At 45.8% G+C, this 20,196-nt stretch overlaps 1 protein-coding gene across 2 annotated transcripts in view; it reads left to right on the top strand.

Moving 5' to 3' along the window:
• KLHL18 (kelch like family member 18) overlaps positions 1-20,196 on the top strand; it is a 44,146-nt gene that overhangs the window by 5,263 nt on the left and 18,687 nt on the right. For both annotated transcript variants that reach the window (XM_050942726.1, XM_050942725.1), the window contains exons 2-3: positions 18,739-18,869; positions 19,111-19,251. In XM_050942726.1, the coding sequence (XP_050798683.1) occupies positions 18,739-18,869; positions 19,111-19,251 (272 nt within the window). The remainder of the gene's footprint in view (positions 1-18,738; positions 18,870-19,110; positions 19,252-20,196) is intronic.

Below are 20,196 nucleotides of genomic sequence, written 5' to 3'. Positions count from 1 at the left end.
AAGTGTTCTGGGTTTACTATTCTCTTTATTATTTGGATTACAATGAATTAGCCTTGGAGTGTCTTAACTCCTATGTGAAAGGCTGAATTCAATATGTAACAGTAGTCTGTGGGCCTGAGGTACGAATCTAGGACAAAACCTTACTCTGGATCTGTAGACATCAATAGGAAGTTTGTACATTGTTATTAAAGTTCCTGTATCTCACTTGGCTCATTAATTGTGCTAATCTTTGGGACCACTTCTGTTTTTTGCTCCTCTTCTTTTCTGACTACTTAGCTGACTGTGTCGTTCTAAAGTCAACACCTCAATAAGATGAATAGGTCAGGGGACATGAGGAGTTCTCAGCTTTCAGACATCCTCTTATCTGCTTGCATACTCAGGCCTGGTCTGCACTTCAGAGTTAGGTTGATGTAAGCTGCCTTGCTTCTATGGAAGTGTCAACCTTAAATTTGGTTTCTGGTGACGTAACGGCCCCGCTATGCCAACTTAATAACTCAACCTCCACGAGAGGCATAGAGTCAAGGTCAATGTGGTTAGGTCGACGCGGTGTCATTGTAGGCACTGCGTTGCTTACGTCGACTGTTACTGGCTTTCAGGAGCTGTCCCATGCTGACGATCAATATAGGCATTCCTGGTGAGGACATACACCTCCAACACAAGAAGCAAAGTGTAGACACGTACAAGCTGTGTAATTACTGCGGCGGCTGAATGCGGACATAAGTTAGGTCAGCTTAATTTTGTAGTGTAGACGTGGCCTCAGGCCGACAACACTACATCAGTTTACAATTGGCTCATGTTTGAAAAAATAACTTCACAACCACGCAGCAAAGAATCCTGTGGCACCTTATAGACTAACAGACGTTTTGGAGCATGAGCTTTCGTGGGTGAATACCCACTTCCTAAGATGCAGGCTCGACACAAGCCTCCCAGAACTTTTTAGCCACCTTCCCACAGTAGTTTCCACACACGAGTCTGGCGCAGCTCTTACAGCATAGTTCCTTCCAGCCCTGTCTCCTCTCTCCGGGAGAACTATGCTGTAAGAGCTGCGCCAGACTCGTGTGGAAACTACTGTGGGAAGGTGGCTAAACGGTTCTGGGAGGCTTGTGTCGAGCCTGCATCTGAGGAAGTGGGTATTCACCCACGAAAGCTCATGCTCCAAAACGTCTGTTAGTCTATAAGGTGCCACAGGATTCTTTGCTGCTTTTACAGATCCAGACTAACATGGCTACTCCTCTGATACTTCACAACCATGGTGTCTAGAAACTTGAATTTTAAAATGAAAGAATCTGAATGTGTCATTAAAGCCACATAAATGGGCCGGGTATTTGACACCTCTACTTGACTAATGGAAAAGTGCACAATTAACAAACAGCAATATTCAAATGATCATTGCCGAAAGAAACCTGTAAGATAACTTTAACATTGTACCAGCATTTCTCTTCCAACTTGTTTCTCATCTGAGAATCACTGCCGCTGCAATTCAGATTGCTCAATAGACCATGGTGCTGTTTCAGCAGCTGGCAGCTTGGTTTAGTTGCGATTAGACAAAGAAATGCTGATTTGACTGGATCTGTCAAATCTCTGATTATTCTAAACTGGGTTTGGGGAAGTCTGTCGCTGCTCCTCATGATCATCTCTGTGAACACAAGGTTTCTGGGGCAGAAGTTAAGCTGCGTGTCTGGCCGAAGCGCACCCTGCTAGGGTACAAGGTGCCCATTGAGGGCTCATGCTCTTGCATTTCTGCGCCAACGTAAAGGGTTTGTCTGGGTTGCTAAGATCAGGGGCTTGTAACACCATTCCTTAGTCCAGTCTTTCTCAAACTGTTCCAGATTGTGGATCCCACCTTAAGCTAGGCACCTCTCCTCCCAGCCCGTTCCATTACAGTAACTCCTTGCTTAACGTTGTAGTCATATTCTTGAAAAATGTGATTTTAAGCGAAACGATGGTAATCGAATCCAATTGCCCTAGAAGTATTAATGCAGGGCTTCTCGAAATGGGGGTTGGGACCCCTCATGGGGTCGTGAGGTTATTGCATTGAGGGTTACGAGCTGTCAACCTCCATCCCGCTTTGCCTCCAGCATGTATAATGGTGTTAAATATATTTTAAAAGTGTTTTTAATTTGTAAGGGGGGGTGTCACACTTAGAGGCTTGCTATGTGAAAGGGGTCACAAGTATAAAAATTTGAGAGCCACTGAATTAATGTAAGTAGGGGAGTTAGGTTCCAGGGATGTTTTTTTCTCTGCCTGCTAATACAGTACTTTGTCCACTATTTGCGGGATTCTCTGGAAGAGCAGCCCATCAGATCTAGCAGGTGATGGCTTGGAACCAGGGTGGGCTGGCCCAGCCCCTCTGTCAGCTCCCCGCCACCCATCCCCCAGTGTCTCCTACCCCACAGCAGGCCCCGTGGATCAGTGCCTCCCCCGCGCCTCCCGAGTGTGGCAAAACAGCTGATTGCTGCGAGCAGGAGGTGCGCAGCGAGGCGGGGGGTGGGGAGTCTGTGTGCCGCATCCTCACTCCGCTCCCCTCTGCCCCCAGAGCCTCCTGAACATGACGAAACTGCTGCGTTCAGGATGGGGGAGGTTCTGATCCATGGGCCTCACAGGCGGGAGGTGCTGGGGGGGGCGGAGGGGAGCTAATGGGGGGCTTGCAGCCTACCCTAGTTCCAAGTCCCCACCCGCAAAATGACATTATAAGTGAACATTGCACAACTTACATGAGTATGTTCCCTAATAGATCAGCAACATAACGAAATATTGGTAAGTGAGGCGTTACTGTACTTCCCTGGGGCAACTAAGTTACTTGGTTCCATGAAGAAAAATTTTAGCATGTCTTTAAGGAGACAAAAGAAAATCAACTGGAGCGTGGCTGCTTGGATGTATTCCCTGGCTATCACAGTGCTGTTAACTTCTCTTTCCCATATATGGGGATTTATGTGTAATAGAACCAAATCTTTCCTAGTCCCTTCATCTCCCACTGCTCTTATCTCTTCAGGTTGCTTTGTTCTTTGTTTCTGTTTTATTCTGTAGCCTTGTCTGTTAGAAATCTTGCACCACTGTAACTATTCTAGATCAATTTTAGTTACACTGGGGCAAGTTTCCTAACAGATAAGATATGTCCTAGGTTTCCAATATTAGTACTGTCAGTGAAGTAGATCAGTTGACTTTACACCAGAGAATCACCAGATGCAAAGAGGGGCTCTTTTTTTCTGAGTTCAGGGTTTCTAGAGGCTTTTTTGACTGCCTCCAAGAATAAAGTACAACTACCAGGAATGTCACTATCTGGAAACTGACGGCTGTTTTGCCATTGACTACTGTGAGGCATTTATACTGCCCTGACTGTCATGTATCTGGGTGCCCCGGATGGTTTGAGAATTAGTGCTTACTTTAAACTTCTTATCTGCAAATTAGGTTCAATCTAGATATCTTGTAAGATGAGGTGTTCCAGGTTGGTCTGCAGCTACAACAGGTGCAGCTTTTCTCTTGCTTTCTAGAGAGTGCAGAGGTACAGGAAAATGAACAGTATTTGGATACTTTAAACTTCTTTAGAGGCTTTGGAAAGGTTTAGGAGTGATGCAATTCATACATTTAGCCCACCGCTAAGCAAAAGATGGCATGGCCTAGTAACTTCAGAAGCACAGCACAAACTCTGCAGTACTGAGGTCTTCAGGGATTATAACCCATTGAGTCAGATAAGATTGAATAATTCTTTAGTTACAGCTGTGATGTTTTTTAAACAGAAACCTAATGATTTGATTTTTCTGGTATGCGGGGCCATCTGGTTCTGTACAGGAACTGGGTATAAAAACAGTTTTATTGGGTGGTCATGTGATGTTAGGAGCAGTTCCCTAGAGGAAGGAGATCTTGGTGTTCTAAATTCATTTCTCAAGCTGGTGGGCGTGTTGTAGTATTGGCAGTGTGGTTCTTGCTGGGGCAGTTTGTTTGGAAGAACAGTGGACAGAGAAAATGTGGTCTAATGGTAAAAGCAGGGGACTGGGAACCAGTGATGGTGTGTTCTAGTCCCATAGCTCTGCTATTGATTTGCCTTGTGGATGAATTGAGAGATTAGAAATGCTGTGCTTGGAGAGATTTTGGCCAGTTTACTTCATCTCACTGTTCCAGTTTTTCTCATCAGTAATATGAGAGTGGTCGTTCTTGCTCATCTCTCACAGGGGCATTTGAAGCTTTACTAATGGTGTTTTTGAGATCCTCAAATGAAAAGTGCTATGGAGGTGCCAAGAATTACAGTTAACTGGGGAAATTAGCTATTACGATGAGGTTAGACTCCATTCTTGCTCAGCTCTGCTTGAGAGACCCAGTGGACTTTTAAGTCAAATCAAAACCAATTGACAAGGGTTTGCACTCTTACTGAGCCTTTTCGGATGCAGATGCCTTGTTAGCATAAACGTCATCTGTACTTGTCTGCTTTCTACAGCTTGCTTTTTTCCTTTGTTCCTAGGTTCAAATATGTCCGTGGGCCATATTAGCATATTGCTGGAAGCCCAAGGACTGCACCCAATTTATATACAATGGAGCCAATCATAGCAGCAGTCATTGTTATTGCAGAAGTCTGTCTTGCAAAAGTTACAGGTCCCAATCTCTCTCTCTCGATCTCCAAGCTGAGACAGAGCAAGACTGAAGAATAGCATGCCCGAACATGTGCTCTTTATAACTATATCTCCTTCAGAAACGATGCCCCCCTCCCACCACTGTAACACTAGTTAGTTCTACCAGAGTTAATTTCTGTTGTTGCTGTTTGTCACCTGGACTGGAACAGTAGAAAGGCCTCATTCAGATTACTACTAATTACATATGGCTGATTAGAATATTTGAAAGTGTACAGGTCTGGCAGGATATCCCACTCTTATGCTGCACTCAAATGATACACCTTCACTTGATGTGTAACCTTGCTAGAATAAAGTCTTTATCGGAAATGTCTCCAGATTAAATTGACTGCAAATAGACTTGCTGGCTCTGCTCCAGTGGTTCAGACAATCCTAATCATGCTTATCCCAAAGTCAGCTATGTCAGTGTTAGAAGGGTTTCACATCAATAAATGCACAGATCTGATTGTCTATAGTTGTGGAGCATGTTAGAAAACAGACTCATAAAGATATCAGAACTCTCCTTCATCCTTCCACGGTAGATAAATGGAATTCCATGCAGTTTATTATGTGTATAATTTCAGATGAGACTTAAAAAAACCCAACCCCAACAACACAATCCTGCCCCTGTGTGCTCTCTGCAGCCGCTAAAGATCATTGCAACTTTTCTTAACAATGCAGATTTGTTCCAGTGTCCTTAACAGAACTTCCCCCAGCCCCCAATTATCTCCAGCTCGAGTCACCCTCACAATTTAAAATAACAATTCATTCAAGGATTAGCCAACCTCCGCCATAACCTACACCTCCCAATACATTTAAAACAAATCCCTAGAAAAACGAAGTTGATGTTAACGTTACAATTACATTACATTACCTTGGCTTTTGCAAATTTCAGATGCTTACAGTCAAGTCTCAATTTTTTAATTTTTTGATCCAAGCACTTTAACAAATCTTACATTGTATAAGCCTGATTCTGCAGACCCATAATCATGTAAATACAGGTTTGTAGAATGGGGCCCTGGATATGAAAGGAACAAAGGAAGGGATGATTGGAGATCAGTGTCACTGTAGTGGCAGAATTAAAGTCCAAAACTGGAGCAGAACAAATTCTGAAACATTAAGAAAAGGCACGAGAGTGCTCAGGCAAAGATGTTGCAATTGAAACCTACCGCGGTGATCAAAAAGGGGAAGGCACAGTAGAAGAGCGAGAGTGCCAGAGAGGTCCATGGACAACAGGACTGTCTTTGAAGACTCACTAGAATGTGTTAAGGGCAGTGTTTATATGCCATGGGGATGTGGTGGCACACAGTGTCCTGGTTCTTACTACCCTATTACAGCTGCCCTCCAGTGTCAACATTCTTAAGGATTTGTAGGAATTCTGGTGGCCTCACACTTGGAAGCTAAGAACCAAGAGGAAGAACGTTGGCTGAATTATATCTTCAGAGAAGCAATACTATAAAAATGTCCCCGATCCAGTTACAGCTGTTTGAGACTGTAATCAGATTTATTTTTTAATCTCAGCTAGGCACTCTTCCCCCAAACACTGAGATGAACACTTGGTCTACTTTGCCTTGAATTTAAATCTGTGGCATCACCAGAAGCAATGTACTTCTGTCCTCCTGGGGTATCTTATCATTGTTTACCTACGGCAAATAGACTTAACAGGTGATTCTCGAATTCATCTGAAACTAGTATTTTTAGGCTGTCTCTCTCTACATGTTCTTAAGAGGAATTACATGGGTAGTCTGTTTTCATCTTTGGAATCAACCCACTTCGAACAATAGCTCAGCTGTATACTAGCAGCAAGGCGTTTTGTCGATATAAGCTTGCCTCATATAAACCCTCACAGGCAGACAGGAAGTAGAGCTCACGGTTTAGATCAGGGGTCGGCAACCTATGGCACGCGTGCCAAAGGCGGCACACGAGCTGACTTTTAATGGCAAGCTGCTGCCTGCTGGGGTCCCGGCCACCGGCACCTCTCAGACCGCTGCTGAACGGAGGCCAGCAGCAGGCTGAGCGGGGCCGGCGGCCGGGACCCCAACAGGCAGCAGTTTGCCATTAAAAATCCTGCCTGGCCCGCTCTTCTCTGCCCCTCCCGCTGGCATTTGCACATGCTTTCCTGACCTCTGTCACTTCCAGCGGGAGGTTGTGTTTCCGGGTTTGCGTGTCCATACTGCTATCTGATGTCCGTGGAGTCTGAGCGGCCCCATCGGCAGGGGCAAGAAGAGGGACCCAGCCCCACAGGAGTCGCAGCGCCTGCGAGGCCTGTAAGTGGGGAAGGGTCCTGGGTCCCAGCTGCACCGTGCACCTGCCCGCCCCGAGCATGGCCGGCCCCGCTCCCTGGACTCAGGCAGGCTGCCCTGGCATTGGATCCTCGGTGCCGGGATGAGCTCAGCTCTGTACTAGGGTAGGCCGTGTCCCACAGCCCAAACCCAAGCCTGTGGGGCTGCAGCTCTCTGCTTGCTGGACCCTGGGAACAGCTGGGTCACGCCTCTTTCTCCACCCCAGGTCCCTAGACTCCACTCACCTCCAGCATTGAGGGCAGAACCCAGGAGTCTGGAGCCCTAGTCTCCATCTGTCCCCCACCCCCTCAAACAACTAGAGCCCAGCTGGAAACCTAGGAATCCAGAGTCCTTGCTCCCAGCACTCCTTCCCCGAGCCTCAGACACCAGCCCCTTCCCGGAGCCCAGGAGTCCCAGCTCCCACCCCGATCCCTGCCCCGCCCCCATACGCCCCCTCAAGCCCCTGCCCTGACCCCTGCACCCCCCACATCCTCCAGCCTTCTGCCCTGACCCCTGCATCCCCCTCACACACACCCTGTGTTCTCTGCCCTGACCCCTGCACCTCCCATGACCCCAGCCCTGACTCTAGCACCCCCACACATACCCAGCCCCCACACACCCCATGCCCTGACTCTTGCACCCCCCCACATCCCCACCCTGAGCACCAAATGGGAGCTCCTGCATTGCCCCCCCCCACACACATTCCCACCTGCACCCCTCACACCAAATGGGAGCGGCCCGGGTAAGCACTCCACACCCAAATCTTCTGCCCCAACTCTGAGCCCCTTCTAGCTCCTGGCCAGGCACTGCACCCCAACCCCCAGCCTGTTCCTTCACTCCCAGCCCTGTGGTCAGTGCACTCTCACCCTCAGCTCAGTGCAGAGAGGAAGAGAATGAGCTCAGGAAGAAGGTAGATACCCACTCTGTGTGGGCAGGGCCAGGACCCCTGAGTGTCAGCAGGCTGAGCCGCTCAGCCCACTGCCGGTCTGGGGGTCTCGGCAGCCAGTCCTACTCAGCCTGCTGCCAGCCTAGGTGAACAGAATCCCAGGTCGGCAGCGGGCTGAGCGGGCCAGCGGCGTAAGATCAGCATTTTAATTTAATTTTAAATGAAACTTCTTAAACATTTTGAAAACCTTGTTTTCTTTACATACAACAATAGTTTAGTTATATAATATAGACAGCGAGAGACCTTCTACAAACGTTAAAATGTATTACTGGCATGCAAAACCTTATTTAGAGTGAATAAATGAAGACTCGGCACAGCACTTCTGAAAGGTTGCCGACCTCTGGTTTAGATCTTCCTTGGATCTTGCAGTAAAGGTTATGAGTGGGGCATAGTTCTCTGCATAGTTTGAACTAATCAACAGCATTCCTTTTCACTGGCCATCCAGGAAAATTGCACGTATGCCAGGCTGGAGGCAATCCACAGCAGATAATACCTTGAAAAGCTAAAGGAATCTAAGAAATTGGAATCCAAAAAATCCACCTGTCTCCTCTGAGTTTAAAGCACAATACCACTGTGTGTTCCATTTAAATTTATTGTTGATGCCATGTTCCCTCTGTTTTAAAGCTATCAGTTGGCCTTACTAATTCCCATAAGCCGTTTTTCCTTCTGTTGCTCTAGATTAGAGGCATGCAATGCTTTATGGAGTCTTTGCTGGCGATTGGGTTCGATGGAGGATTTTTTTTTATGTCTAACTACTTTTATCCTGGATCGCACATGAGGGGATCTTTTTATACATAGTGATTGGCTGAATGATGACATATGACAATACCCTAAACTGGGATGTTTGATTACCTTCCTCCTGTTTGCAGGCTTGTCTACACTACCACTTAAATTGATGTAACTTACGTTGCTCAGGAGTGTGAAAAAGCCACCCCCCTGAGCGAAGTAAGTTATATCGACTTAAAGCGGGGTCCACACTGCGCTGTGTCAGTGAGAGATGCTCTCCCACTGACATAGCTTCTGCCTCTCCTTGAGGTGGAGTAATTATGCCGACAGACAAGCACTCTCCCATCAGCATAGTACATCTTTATCAGACGTGCTACAGCTGCGCCTATGTAGCGTGATAGCATAGACTTGCCCTAAGCTTATGCTGTTTCTGACTCTCTAATTCAGTGCTCTCCAAACTTTTTTGATCACGCACCCCCATCAGTAAAAAAATTTTGAGCATGCACCCCCTGCCACACTGGCTCTACCATTTTTGCTGGAGCAAAAAAATAAAGCTGCTCAGATTCCCACACGAACAGACGAAAGGGAAAAAAAAAAAAAAAGCACTCCTCCTGCCACTTACCCCCAAGGATCCTCTTATGCACCCCCTGGGGTGCGTGCACCCTACTTTGGAGACCACCGCTCTAATTTTCACTAGAATTGACTGCTTGGTCTTTTTTCCCTTTGACTTTTCCCTTCAGAATGTAATAGCCCCAGAAATCATAGCAAAAAGAGGTCCTAGTGTCATGTTAGGTAGCTGTGGTCCTGTTAACAAAGGCTCCTAAAGATGTCTCCCCATTTCCCCCCCACCCCCAAAAAGGAGATCTTTGCACCAAGGGGTTTACTAATGGCTTCTCAGCTATGCAGCCTCCTTATTTAATGAAAACAATAGTTCTTTTTATTACACCTACCGTGTTTTTCTATGAAGAAGGCTCCGTTATGTGTTGGAACTAATTAATATTTTAAGCGTGTGGGAGAATGATTTTTCATTAGTCTAGTACTCCTAGTAAAAGAGCATTGCATAACATCCTGTGTCAGAAGTGGAATAAACTGCATGGGTGATTCTGCCTGTAATGGGTTCCGCTGAGTCCCTGTAAACTGTGTCTTTCTCCAGGAAACTTCAAGACACTTGTAAATATGGATTGTAAAATATTTCTAAAAATAGTTTTATCCTTCTGTCAACTCTTCCCAGACTTCTTGCCCTTTAGTACTAATATTTTTGCTCAGGAAATGGAAGGGTTAGAAGAGCTAATTTGAGCACGCAAGCGACGTACAGAGCAGTCTCAAACAGCTCTACCAATCCTGACCAGTAGTGCCCTGTTCTGTCTATTCCTGGGGCTCCTGTCAACAGCACTTTAGGCCCTGGCATTTCGTTTGTGCCTGAAGACCGACTTGAACTCTAGTCTGTAAAAGTGAAAGGTGAATGTACTAATCTGTATGAACTCACATGAGTGCCTGTGTTTTTATGACCTCTCAGATGTTCCCACAACACAGATTAGGTCATTGCAGATAGAAGCTTCTGACGTAAAGTATGGGTGAAATCTTAAAAGATCCTTGTGTCACGCTGTCTGGAGTGGCTCACGACTGAGTGCCTACCTCCGGGCAGACTGTCAAAAACAGGGCAGACACCCTGAACTGGTGGTGTGCTCTATAATTTTATTTCACCAAGCCAGTAACAAGTGTCTCTTCTGGATCACTAAAACAGTCTTATCATGGATTCACAGACAGTCCTCTTAGACTCTCCAGTCCATCTTGCCACCCAGACAAACTGGGCGTACTGATAAATGGTCACTTACACCAAATGTTCAGGTTGCTTCCAGTCCCAAGAGACCAGTCACTTGCCCCAAATCAGCTGGTACTCTTGATCTTACATCAAAGACAACACCTGTAGCCAATCCTGTAATAAACTCTCTAAAGATTTATTAACTGGGAAAAAGAAATGTTATTTACAGGTTAAAGCAAGCAAACATACACACGCAAGCGAGTTATCTAAATCCTAAGAGTGACAGAGTTGTAGTGATCTGTCAATTCAAAGTGTGTCTCAGGACGGACCCAGGATCTCTGGCTTCAGTTTGTCTCTAGCCTTGTCAGAGTTCAAACAGTCAAAAAAGATGGAAAAAATTTCCTGTGACTTAGTTTTATTTCCTTCATTCAGCTTCCAAGTCCACAGGACAAGCTTCCTTGTCCATAGCATTTCCATGGTGCAACAGGGCCAGTAACCAGTACTCTATATTGGGATGTTCCTTGATGGCCGATCTGATTTTGGTAGTCCTTTTGGATGGGTGTGGGGATGATTCCAGTGGCTAGGTTCACAACTTTAGAACAAACATTTTCAAAGTTATAAAGCAAAATTGACATATTTTCTTATAGCGTGAAATACACACGTTACATGAGATGAATGCATGTAAGCATTTCGTAGTCTAAACACTGGATGCATTCTTATAAGACCGATGCCTGTTTCGAGCAAAACAAATGTATAGGTGAACTGGCCAGTCTGCAGCTATGAGTTTGTTAATTCTTAGCTAATGCCTGCAGCCTGGGCAAGGGCTGGCATCTGGCCTGCCTATGTTGCACCTTGTTTTAGGGAAATATCACTTAGTAACATGGAACAAAGGACAGCGGATACTGAAAAGGCACAACAGTGTAGATGTTTTGAAGTAGAATGCTTCCGTTTGCCTTGTGAGAGCAATTGCCCGGTGAAATCCCGTTTTGGGGTGCTACTATGCAAAACGCCAGACCTTTAGATTTAGCCACTTCTTACTTTCTTTGGAAACAACTGTTTTAACTTCAGCTGAGCTGCCCATCTAATTCCTTTTCCCTTTGGATGCGTTCAGTCCAGGGAGTGCTCTGTTCAGCGAATGTCTACAATTTATTGGTTTGTTTAAATGTACAACAAAAAGAAAATGCCTTTCCTCTTTGCCTGCATATAAACTGGGCTCAGTGAGATGCCCTGATAAAGGCTGGGCATAATGGTCAATTCCAAAAATGGCACTGTTGTGTTAACCATGCCCTACAAAGTCAAAACAGAAACTGAATGGCCCCAATAACATGTATTGACCACTCACACTAATTGTGGGGCATTCACATGGCTTTACTGAACCCTAAACTAGGGGGATCGAGGGGTGTTGGTTTTTTATCTTCAACAAAATCTGCTGACACTTCTGGTTTCGCTAGAGATGCTTGTCCGATAGCCTTTGATCCATCTGTAATTTATATTTGATACAGCAGAATTAATGTTAAGAATGAATTGTAAGAATGTTATAAATCCTGTATCTTTAACATTGAAGCCAGATCAGTCCATGTTGTTTCTTCCAGGCTGATAACTATCATGCAAACCCATGTTTGTTAGGGCCAAACAAAGAGAGGAGCAGACTGCCCTTAGAGGTGGGAATGATTATTTGGATGAGATGTAAAGGTCGATTGAGAGACTGTTGCATGCATCTATCATCAAAAGAACTCTTGTGCAGGAAAAATTAGTCTCCATTTCTTGTTATGAACAAGAATTGATATGATATGCAGACCATTACTTTTATTATAGTCCAGTTCTCTCGCTAATAAACCTCATTTTACTGAGAGACCAGATGAGTGAGGTACTCTTATTGGACCAATTTTTGTTAGTGAGAGAGACACTTTTTTGAGCTAGACAGAGCACCTCACTCATCTGGTGTCTCTAATATCCTGGGACCAACACTGCAGACAACTTGTTTTAATGAGACCACGTGGTTTTGGGGTAAGATCACTGTGCAATTTCTGCAAAAGAATGTGTTTGATAAAAGCGTTTGTGAAGGAACCACTGCCTATCCTGGAGCACTTCTATATTGGTGCTTATCCTGTGTTCATTACTGTAGTATCTGAATGTCATCTAGTAGTGCATTGAGCAGCATGACTGTCACATGTGTTCTCTGCTCCTCCCCACAGGGGGCAGAAGTGGGTCCAGTGGAGTTTATTTTTATATATACAATGCACACACCAACGTTGCTATGTTTGTTAGAGATGGTAAGTACTAAGGAGGACTTGGAGAGGAAGAGTTTTGTGATGGTCCCTAGTTCCTGTGGGAGTACATTCCAAAGTCTCAGACGGGCACCTGAGAAAGCCCTGTCTCTTGCACAGACAAGCTTTACCCTTACCGTAGAGAGGTGTCTTGTGCCAGGGGAGTGGAATTGTTGACTAGTCTTTATCCCGAAGGGCTAGGGAATCTTCTAGACACTCTGAGCCCAGGCCATTGAGTGCCTCATTTGATTGAGGCAGCCCCTAAGAAGTGCCACTTTGATAACGGGCATGGTTTGTAGGAGCAGGGCATAAGCCAGCTGACCTTGGGGGGAGGCAGGAATAGGAGATTAGAGTAAGTATGGTCCAGCAGCAAGGGCACAAGACTTAGACTTGGAAGACCTGGATTCTAGTCTCTGCTCTGTTACAGACTTCCTGTGTGACCTTGGGCAAGGTACATCCCTTATGTTGTAGTTCCCGTGTGTAAAATGGGCATAATGGTACTTCTGTCCCTCACTGAAGATTATGAGGTGCTCAGATGCTGTGATAGTGGGGAGCCACGTAAGTACTGTAGATAGATAAGGTTCCATCATTTGGAGATGTCACCAATACCAGAACTGCTTGATCTCTTGGTATCTGATGTCCTGGTATGGTGGGTGCTGTTGTTAGAATGTGTTTCACATAAAAATTATTCCTTCCCGCACTGATCTGGAGTCCTGGGCTAGCAACAGCTGTTTAAATGACTGTTGCTAGCATACATTCAAATGCAGTGTAGGATGGGCACAGAAGAATGCCGAACCCGCTGAACAGGCCTGGCATCTCTGACATCTGGTCTGGAATCTAGACTAGCTGAACAACAGCCAGGTTACCTCTGGCAGCCAACCCTGCTGTTGTTTCTTTCTAAATCCTTCACCAGCAAAACTACTGCTCAGTTCAGAGGTTTTGTTCTAAAGTCTCACAAGGTGTAACTGGACACTGACGAGGCAGTGTGTTCTGATTTAATTACAGTGCTTGTACAGGTTGTTGCATTATAAGCAGGTTCCTTTCCTATTCTAGAAAAAGTTGTGTGGTGGAAACCTAGTCTAGTTGCAGTCTTCTGCTATCAGTGTGTCACTAACATTCTTGCAGGTGAAGTGCTGTGCAGGCAGGTGTGTGAAATAGGTACAGAGAATCGAGCAAAACTCAGCTGAATCCAGGCTATAATGGGATCCTACAGGTAATCTGACCAGGGATGCTGTTATAAAGTGGTGGCCTGTACATGGATTATTGGAGTCAGTAAAACAAATGGGGTCCACATAGGTAGGTGGATGGAAACACGTGTTACTGGGGACAGGGGATCATTTGCATAACAGGGCATCCTGTGACATGGGATGGATCATATGTTCGTTACTGCTTCAGCACAAAGGGGCTGAGTTAAGAGGATAGGGGTGGCAATAACCACTTTACTGTGGCTACATGTACTAAATGTGCAGTAGTTCAAAGAACACTGGCTCCTGCTGTGGCACCACAGGGACCGCTGGCTTTGGAGAATCAGAGCCATCATGTTGGGTGTTGTTTTTAGAGAAATCGTGTTTTACCAAAACCCCATGGAACTGATACTTTTCTTGCTTTCCACCACTTCTGACTCTTGATCTACTTTTAATACATTTTACACCTTCAAACTATCGTAGAAACACTTACCTTCAATGGTTCTGGGAGGTGATTGATGCTCAACTCAGTCATATAGGTGAGGGAAACTGAGGCACAGTATGTGCAGCGATTTGGCCAAAGTCATCTGTGAACAGGTTGAGAATAGAGCCTAGCTCAGGGGTAGGCAAACTATGGCATGCGTGCCGAAGGCGGCACAAAAGCTGATTTTCAGTGGCACTCACACTGCCCAGGTCCTGGCCACTGGTCCGGGGAACTCTGCATTTTAATTTAATTTTAAGTGAAGCTTCTTAAATATTTTAAAAACCTTATTTACTTTACATACAACAAATAGTTTAGTTATATATTATAGCCTTGTAGAAAGACCTTCTAAAAATGTATTACTGGCATGCCAAACCTTAAATTAGAGTGAAGAAATGAAGACTTGGCACACCACTTCTGAAAGGTTGCCAACCCCTGGCCTAACTGATCCCACATCCCAGTCATGCATTCAGACCAATAGATAACGGTATCTCACCTGAAAGCTGGCTTAGTGGCTGTCTCATTTCCACTCTGACTGCTCTTCGTTGTGCGCTGCGTAATTCCACAGCCTGATGCTTGTGGCGGGATTTGTTCACCCACATGGAAGTGATTATGCAAAAGCAAAATCTCTTCCAACATCTAGACACAGAGCTCGGTAATTCACTGTGATGGAAAAGGAAATGCAATAAAAGAATATTTGCATAGTAGGAGCCTGTTATGCTCATTAGCTTCCTGAGGTGCAGAGGCTCTTTAACTGAAAATGTCCTTCCTCTTTGTGTTGTGTACTTGTGTGTGTTCAATGGGTTCTCTCAGGTAGGCTCAGTGCAAGATTTGAGTTCACTTTTAAGCAAAAGTGGCTTCATAAAACCCTTAGTAGGAACCCTTCTGGTCTCCTTAGCATCCACAGAAAAAGATCTTTGGGGTTTAAATAAGACTGAGGAACTAGCCTGCAACTCAGGAGATTCACATTCAGTTTCCTGCCCTGCCACAGGCTTCTTGTCTGACCTTGGGCAAGTCACTTATCACCCTGTGCCCCATTACAGGACATCTGTGGTGAAGTTTGTGAGGCACGTGGGTACTGTAGAAGTATGTGGAAATCTGTATTGTGGCTGCAACCCAAACACAGCAGAACTGTGCGAGCTGCTGTCTTACTATGTCCTTTTGCTTTAATACCTCCAAAACCAGTCCTTTCCTCACTGTCTCCATGTTTGCTTTGATTATTGTAACCTTTCCTCACTGCCTCTCAACTCTCCCCCTGCCCAATCTGTTCAAAGTGCAGTTGCTAAATAAGCTTCCTCTTCCCTTTTCAACCAAGTCACGCCAACCCACATGCCTACTCAGGTCTCTTCATCGGCTTTCTGTCTTCTCCCAAGTTTGATTCAAGTTCGCTGTTCTTGCTTGGCATAATCTTACCGCCTCCCCAACCTGTCTGTTCTCATTTCCTACTTCCCCCTTCCTAAACTCTTCCCACTCTCTGCTTCCTGTATGTTCTCAGGCTGCCCTTACTCCTGGACCACTCTCCTGGCTCTCCTGTGTCAGCCACTTCTAATTCCCTTCTTCCTCAAGCAGCCTTTCCTCTTTCTCCTCCACACTCGGTCTCCTTTGAACTCTTGTCTAGTGACTGGTGTTTTGTTCAGCGTAAGCTCTGAAGGGCAGGTGTAGCAATGTGAGACTCACCCCTGTGGCGCCTCCTGCTGGTCTTCTCAGGGAATTAGCTCATACAGCCTCCGAAGCGCCCTCTGCAGGCCGGTGTCCTGCTGCCGCTTGGCCCATGTCCCAGACGCGGTGCCCTGTTATCTGGGGTGCTGCCTCCTGGCAGTGCACCCCTCAGTCTCAGGGTCTCCCCTCCCCAGGGAACCACCAGCCCCTATCCCCACCTTGCCTCAGTCAGAGGCTACTGCCAGTCACCAACTAGCCCCTATTCCCTGGGGCAGACTTCAGTATAAGCCATTCATCACAGGCAAGGGGGGTTTGGACCTGCTGCCTTTCTCTGCAACCCAGTACCTATATGGGGCCTTGGACAAGGCCCTGCAGCCTGGGGAGTTGCCAGCCTGCGGCTCCATAGCCCCTCTGGCCATTCCCCAGCCCTGCCTCACTCTAGGTACCCTAAACTTCCCAGCAGCCAGGTCCCTCTCCCTCTCTGAACGCAGAGAGAGACTATTTGTGCTTCTGGCCCACTGCCCTCTTATAAGGGCCAGCTGGGCCCTGATTACACTGGGTACAGCTGTGGCTGCTTTCCAGATCAGCCCAGCTTTTCTCTGCCACAGCCCTCTCCCAGGCTGCTTTAAGCCCTTCCAGGCAGAAGCAGGGTAACCACCCTGCTACAGCAGGAAATGTGTATAAATAATAATACAGTAGAACTAGAAAGTGACACATGGCATACATATGACTTAACACGATTTATAGACAGAAAAATAATAGGGAAATACCTTTACACTATAGAGTTCACCTTCCTAATTATTTGTGATGTTACTGTCTAGAGCAGGGATGGGCAAACTACGTCCTGGAGCCGTATCCGGCCCTTCAGTTGTTTTAATCTGGCACTCGAGCTCCTGCCAGGGAGCAGGGTCCGGGGCTTGCCCCACTCCATGCATGCCCTGGCTCTGTCTGGCTCCCAGAAGCAGAGGCATGTTCCTTCCTCCGGCTCCTATGCATAGGGGCAGCCAGGGGACTCCGCATGCTGCCTTTGCCGCAACCACTGGCCCCGCAGCTCCCGCTGTCCAGCAACCACAGCCAGTGGGAGCTGCAGGGGTGCTGCCTGTGGACGGGGCAGCACACAGAGCCACCTGGTCATGCCTCCACATAAGAGCCAGAGGGAGGACATGCCACTGCTTCTGGGAGGTGCTTGAGGTAAGTGCCACCCGGAGCCTGCATCCCGACCCCCTTCCATGACCCAACCCTCTGCCCCAGCTCTGATCCCCCTCCCGCAGCTTGAACTCCTCATTTATGGCCCCACCCCAGAGCCCACATCCCCAGCCAGAGCCCTCAACTTCTCCCGCACCCCAAGCCTCAATTTCATGAGCATTCAATTTCCATACCCAGATGTGGCCCTCGGGCCAAAAAGGTTGCCCACCCCTGGTCTAGAGGCCTGCTTGATTATTTGCAGTTTTAATAAGGTTATATCAGTAGGTGAGAGGTGGAAAATGTTGTTTGTGTGGAAATGTTTATCCTTTGTAACAAACCTAATTCACATCTCTATAATTGATTGTTGATGACAAAAGTCTAAAGTGAAACTTTTATTGTACAAGTTGAGATGCGGTAAGCAACTTAGTGGCGAAAATAAGCTTTTAAAATCTCTAGCCCTCTGCTAATGACATAGGTAAGAGTATTTGTTTTTTAAAGACAAATAAGCATAGATTACAGATAATTATGTATATTGTGTGACTCTTCCCCAGTTTGTTTGACTGCATTTATAATGCGCTCATCACATGAGTGCTAAGTTTGATGGCTCTTCTTTGTAGCCAGTCGTCCAACTGCCTGCGAAGCGAGGTTGTGTTGATATGGTGTAACCACAGAACCATTTCGCTAATGCATATGGCAGAGCATAAAGTGTGGTTAAGGGCTGTACAGAGAACATAAATATGAGCAGATATATTAGGGGTGGGGAAGTGAGTTTATGTGGGAATGAAGGTAAATGAACAGATGAGGCATTGGGGTATAATGACCATGATGAAGGAAATGGCAGAGGCTGAAATCACAGAATGTAAACCCTAAAATAAAGATGTGGATTTAAGTTGACGAGCAGCTAGGAATGGGTGGCTGAGGGAAGAGAAAACTAATGAATTGATTAGCCCAGCTTTGAATTCTGTGGAATGACTGGAATCCATGATTCATGTCAGATCTAACTGACCTGACTGTTTTCCTGGCGTAGGTGCCCTGACAGCAGATGGATGATATGAAAAATTATGATTATAACAGTTTCCTCAGACAGCTTGGTATTTCCTGTACTGAAGCAGGTGAGGGAGACAGATCTGGGACTAGAGAAGTTGCATACTATTGAACCAATGAGTTATTGTAGCTAAACTGACTCTACCAACCTTGGTTGTTGATTATTAACAATCCAGAGATGACCCTGCTGTTAATCTACAACAGGGTCCAGCAGATGCCAAACAACAGGCAGTCACACTGGCTGATAAAGGAGACTGAAAATGTTCCAAACATTAGACTGGGATAGGAGGGAGGTGTGCTTTGGTGTGTACGGTTAGAAACTTATTTCCACGTGTAGGCATCTAAATAGAAGTGATTTGATTTTTTTTCCAGAGATGCTGAGCACGTGCAGCTTTCAATGACTTTAGCTGCAGTTGTAGGTGGTCAGCGCCTCTAAAAATGAGGCACTAATTTAAGTGCCGAATTCTAGAGGTCAAGTTAGAGAATTTTTGCACAGCCTTTTTAACCCCCTGGTTACCCCGAAAGGTGTCAACGCCCTGAAGTGGATCATCTGGACCAATAGTTATGCTGACTGCCTTGTTCACCTTCTGTCTGTTCATAGGTAGGGGACCACAAATTCAGCGCCCACCGGATCGTGCTAGCAGCTTCCATCCCTTATTTTCATGCCATGTTTACAAATGACATGATGGAATGCAAACAGGATGAGATTGTCATGCAAGGAATGGATCCAAGGTAACTCCCTGGGACAGCCAAGGGACCACAGCCAACACGGCTTGTCAATGGTGTTTTGGCCTATATCTGCAGACAAATGCAAGTGTGTCGGTTTAGAAACATGCCTTAAAAGGGTTAAGATAAATCACATTTTTAAATAAATTTATGTTGCTACTAGCATCTTTGATTGTTATTAAGTTGAAATAATCTAATAGAGCTGAACGCAACTGACCCTTTTTCTGTTCTTCTCCACCCTTTTTAGTGCACTAGAGGCTCTGATCAACTTTGCTTACAACGGACACCTAGCAATTGATCAGCAGAATGTTCAGTCTTTGCTGATGGGGGCAAGTTTCCTTCAGCTGCAAAATATCAAAGACGCCTGCTGTACCTTTCTTAGAGAGAGGTAAGGGTACCCTGTGTCCTGTGCCTTTGACTGGTCCCTTGGAACGTGGGGTCATGGGTTCTGGTCTTGCTGTGGAACAGGGTGGTTGGATTGTGCTATTAGAGGACAAGGTGCTAAACTGTGTTCCTTCCTTCCAGTTGCTTGTGGTGGGCTCAGGAAAAAGTTAAATATCCTTTGGTCCTTTAGGAGAAGGGTGGAGGACTCTGTATCTTCGTTCTATGTCTCAGTAGAACTGGTTGCCCACCTGTGGGTGGTGGGGCAGGCTATGAGACCTTAGATGGGCACGAGTTACTCTCTGAAACAAAGGTGAAACATCCCGATCACTCAGACTCAAAAATGGAAATGCTAAACTGACATGTTTTACTGCACTCTGTGTGTCTGGAAATATGCCATACGTTCACCATTGGTAATGTCAGATAAACTTAGTTTCTATGTGTTACTATGCCATGTTCTTCCACAGCTCCTCCATTCATTCCATGATATTGCACCAAACATACTTAATAAATGCAACATCTCGACCAGTTTTTTTCATTCTACATGGACTTATCCTAAAATGCATAATTCAGAGAAGAAAAGTACTTTGGCCCTGTTTCAGATGTTTCCGTGTGAACCCAGGGGTTCTCTATTATGTGTAAAACATAGATACTTAGCTCAAATAGTTAGTCAAATCATTACATACTTGGTTTTTCCTGGCAAAAAAATAAATTTTTGCACACTGGGCTTGGTACCAAACGGAGAGAACTGGATTGCACTGGTGAAGTGCTGGGGCCAAGCTTAGAAACTCAAATCCATTTTAGGCACCTAAATGAAAGTGGCCTGATTTTTTTCTCAAAGGTTCTGAGCTGCCGCAGCTCCACCTAAAGTTAATGGGAGTTGCTTATGCTGAGCACGTTTGAATGGCGGGCCACTCTTACTGAGCTCCTAAATATGATTTTAAGAGGTATA

The sequence above is a fragment of the Gopherus flavomarginatus genome, chromosome 2 (assembly GCF_025201925.1).
Source record: "Gopherus flavomarginatus isolate rGopFla2 chromosome 2, rGopFla2.mat.asm, whole genome shotgun sequence".
Classification (NCBI taxonomy): domain Eukaryota; kingdom Metazoa; phylum Chordata; order Testudines; family Testudinidae; genus Gopherus; species Gopherus flavomarginatus.
This window is presented reverse-complemented; position numbering and strand designations above follow the sequence as displayed.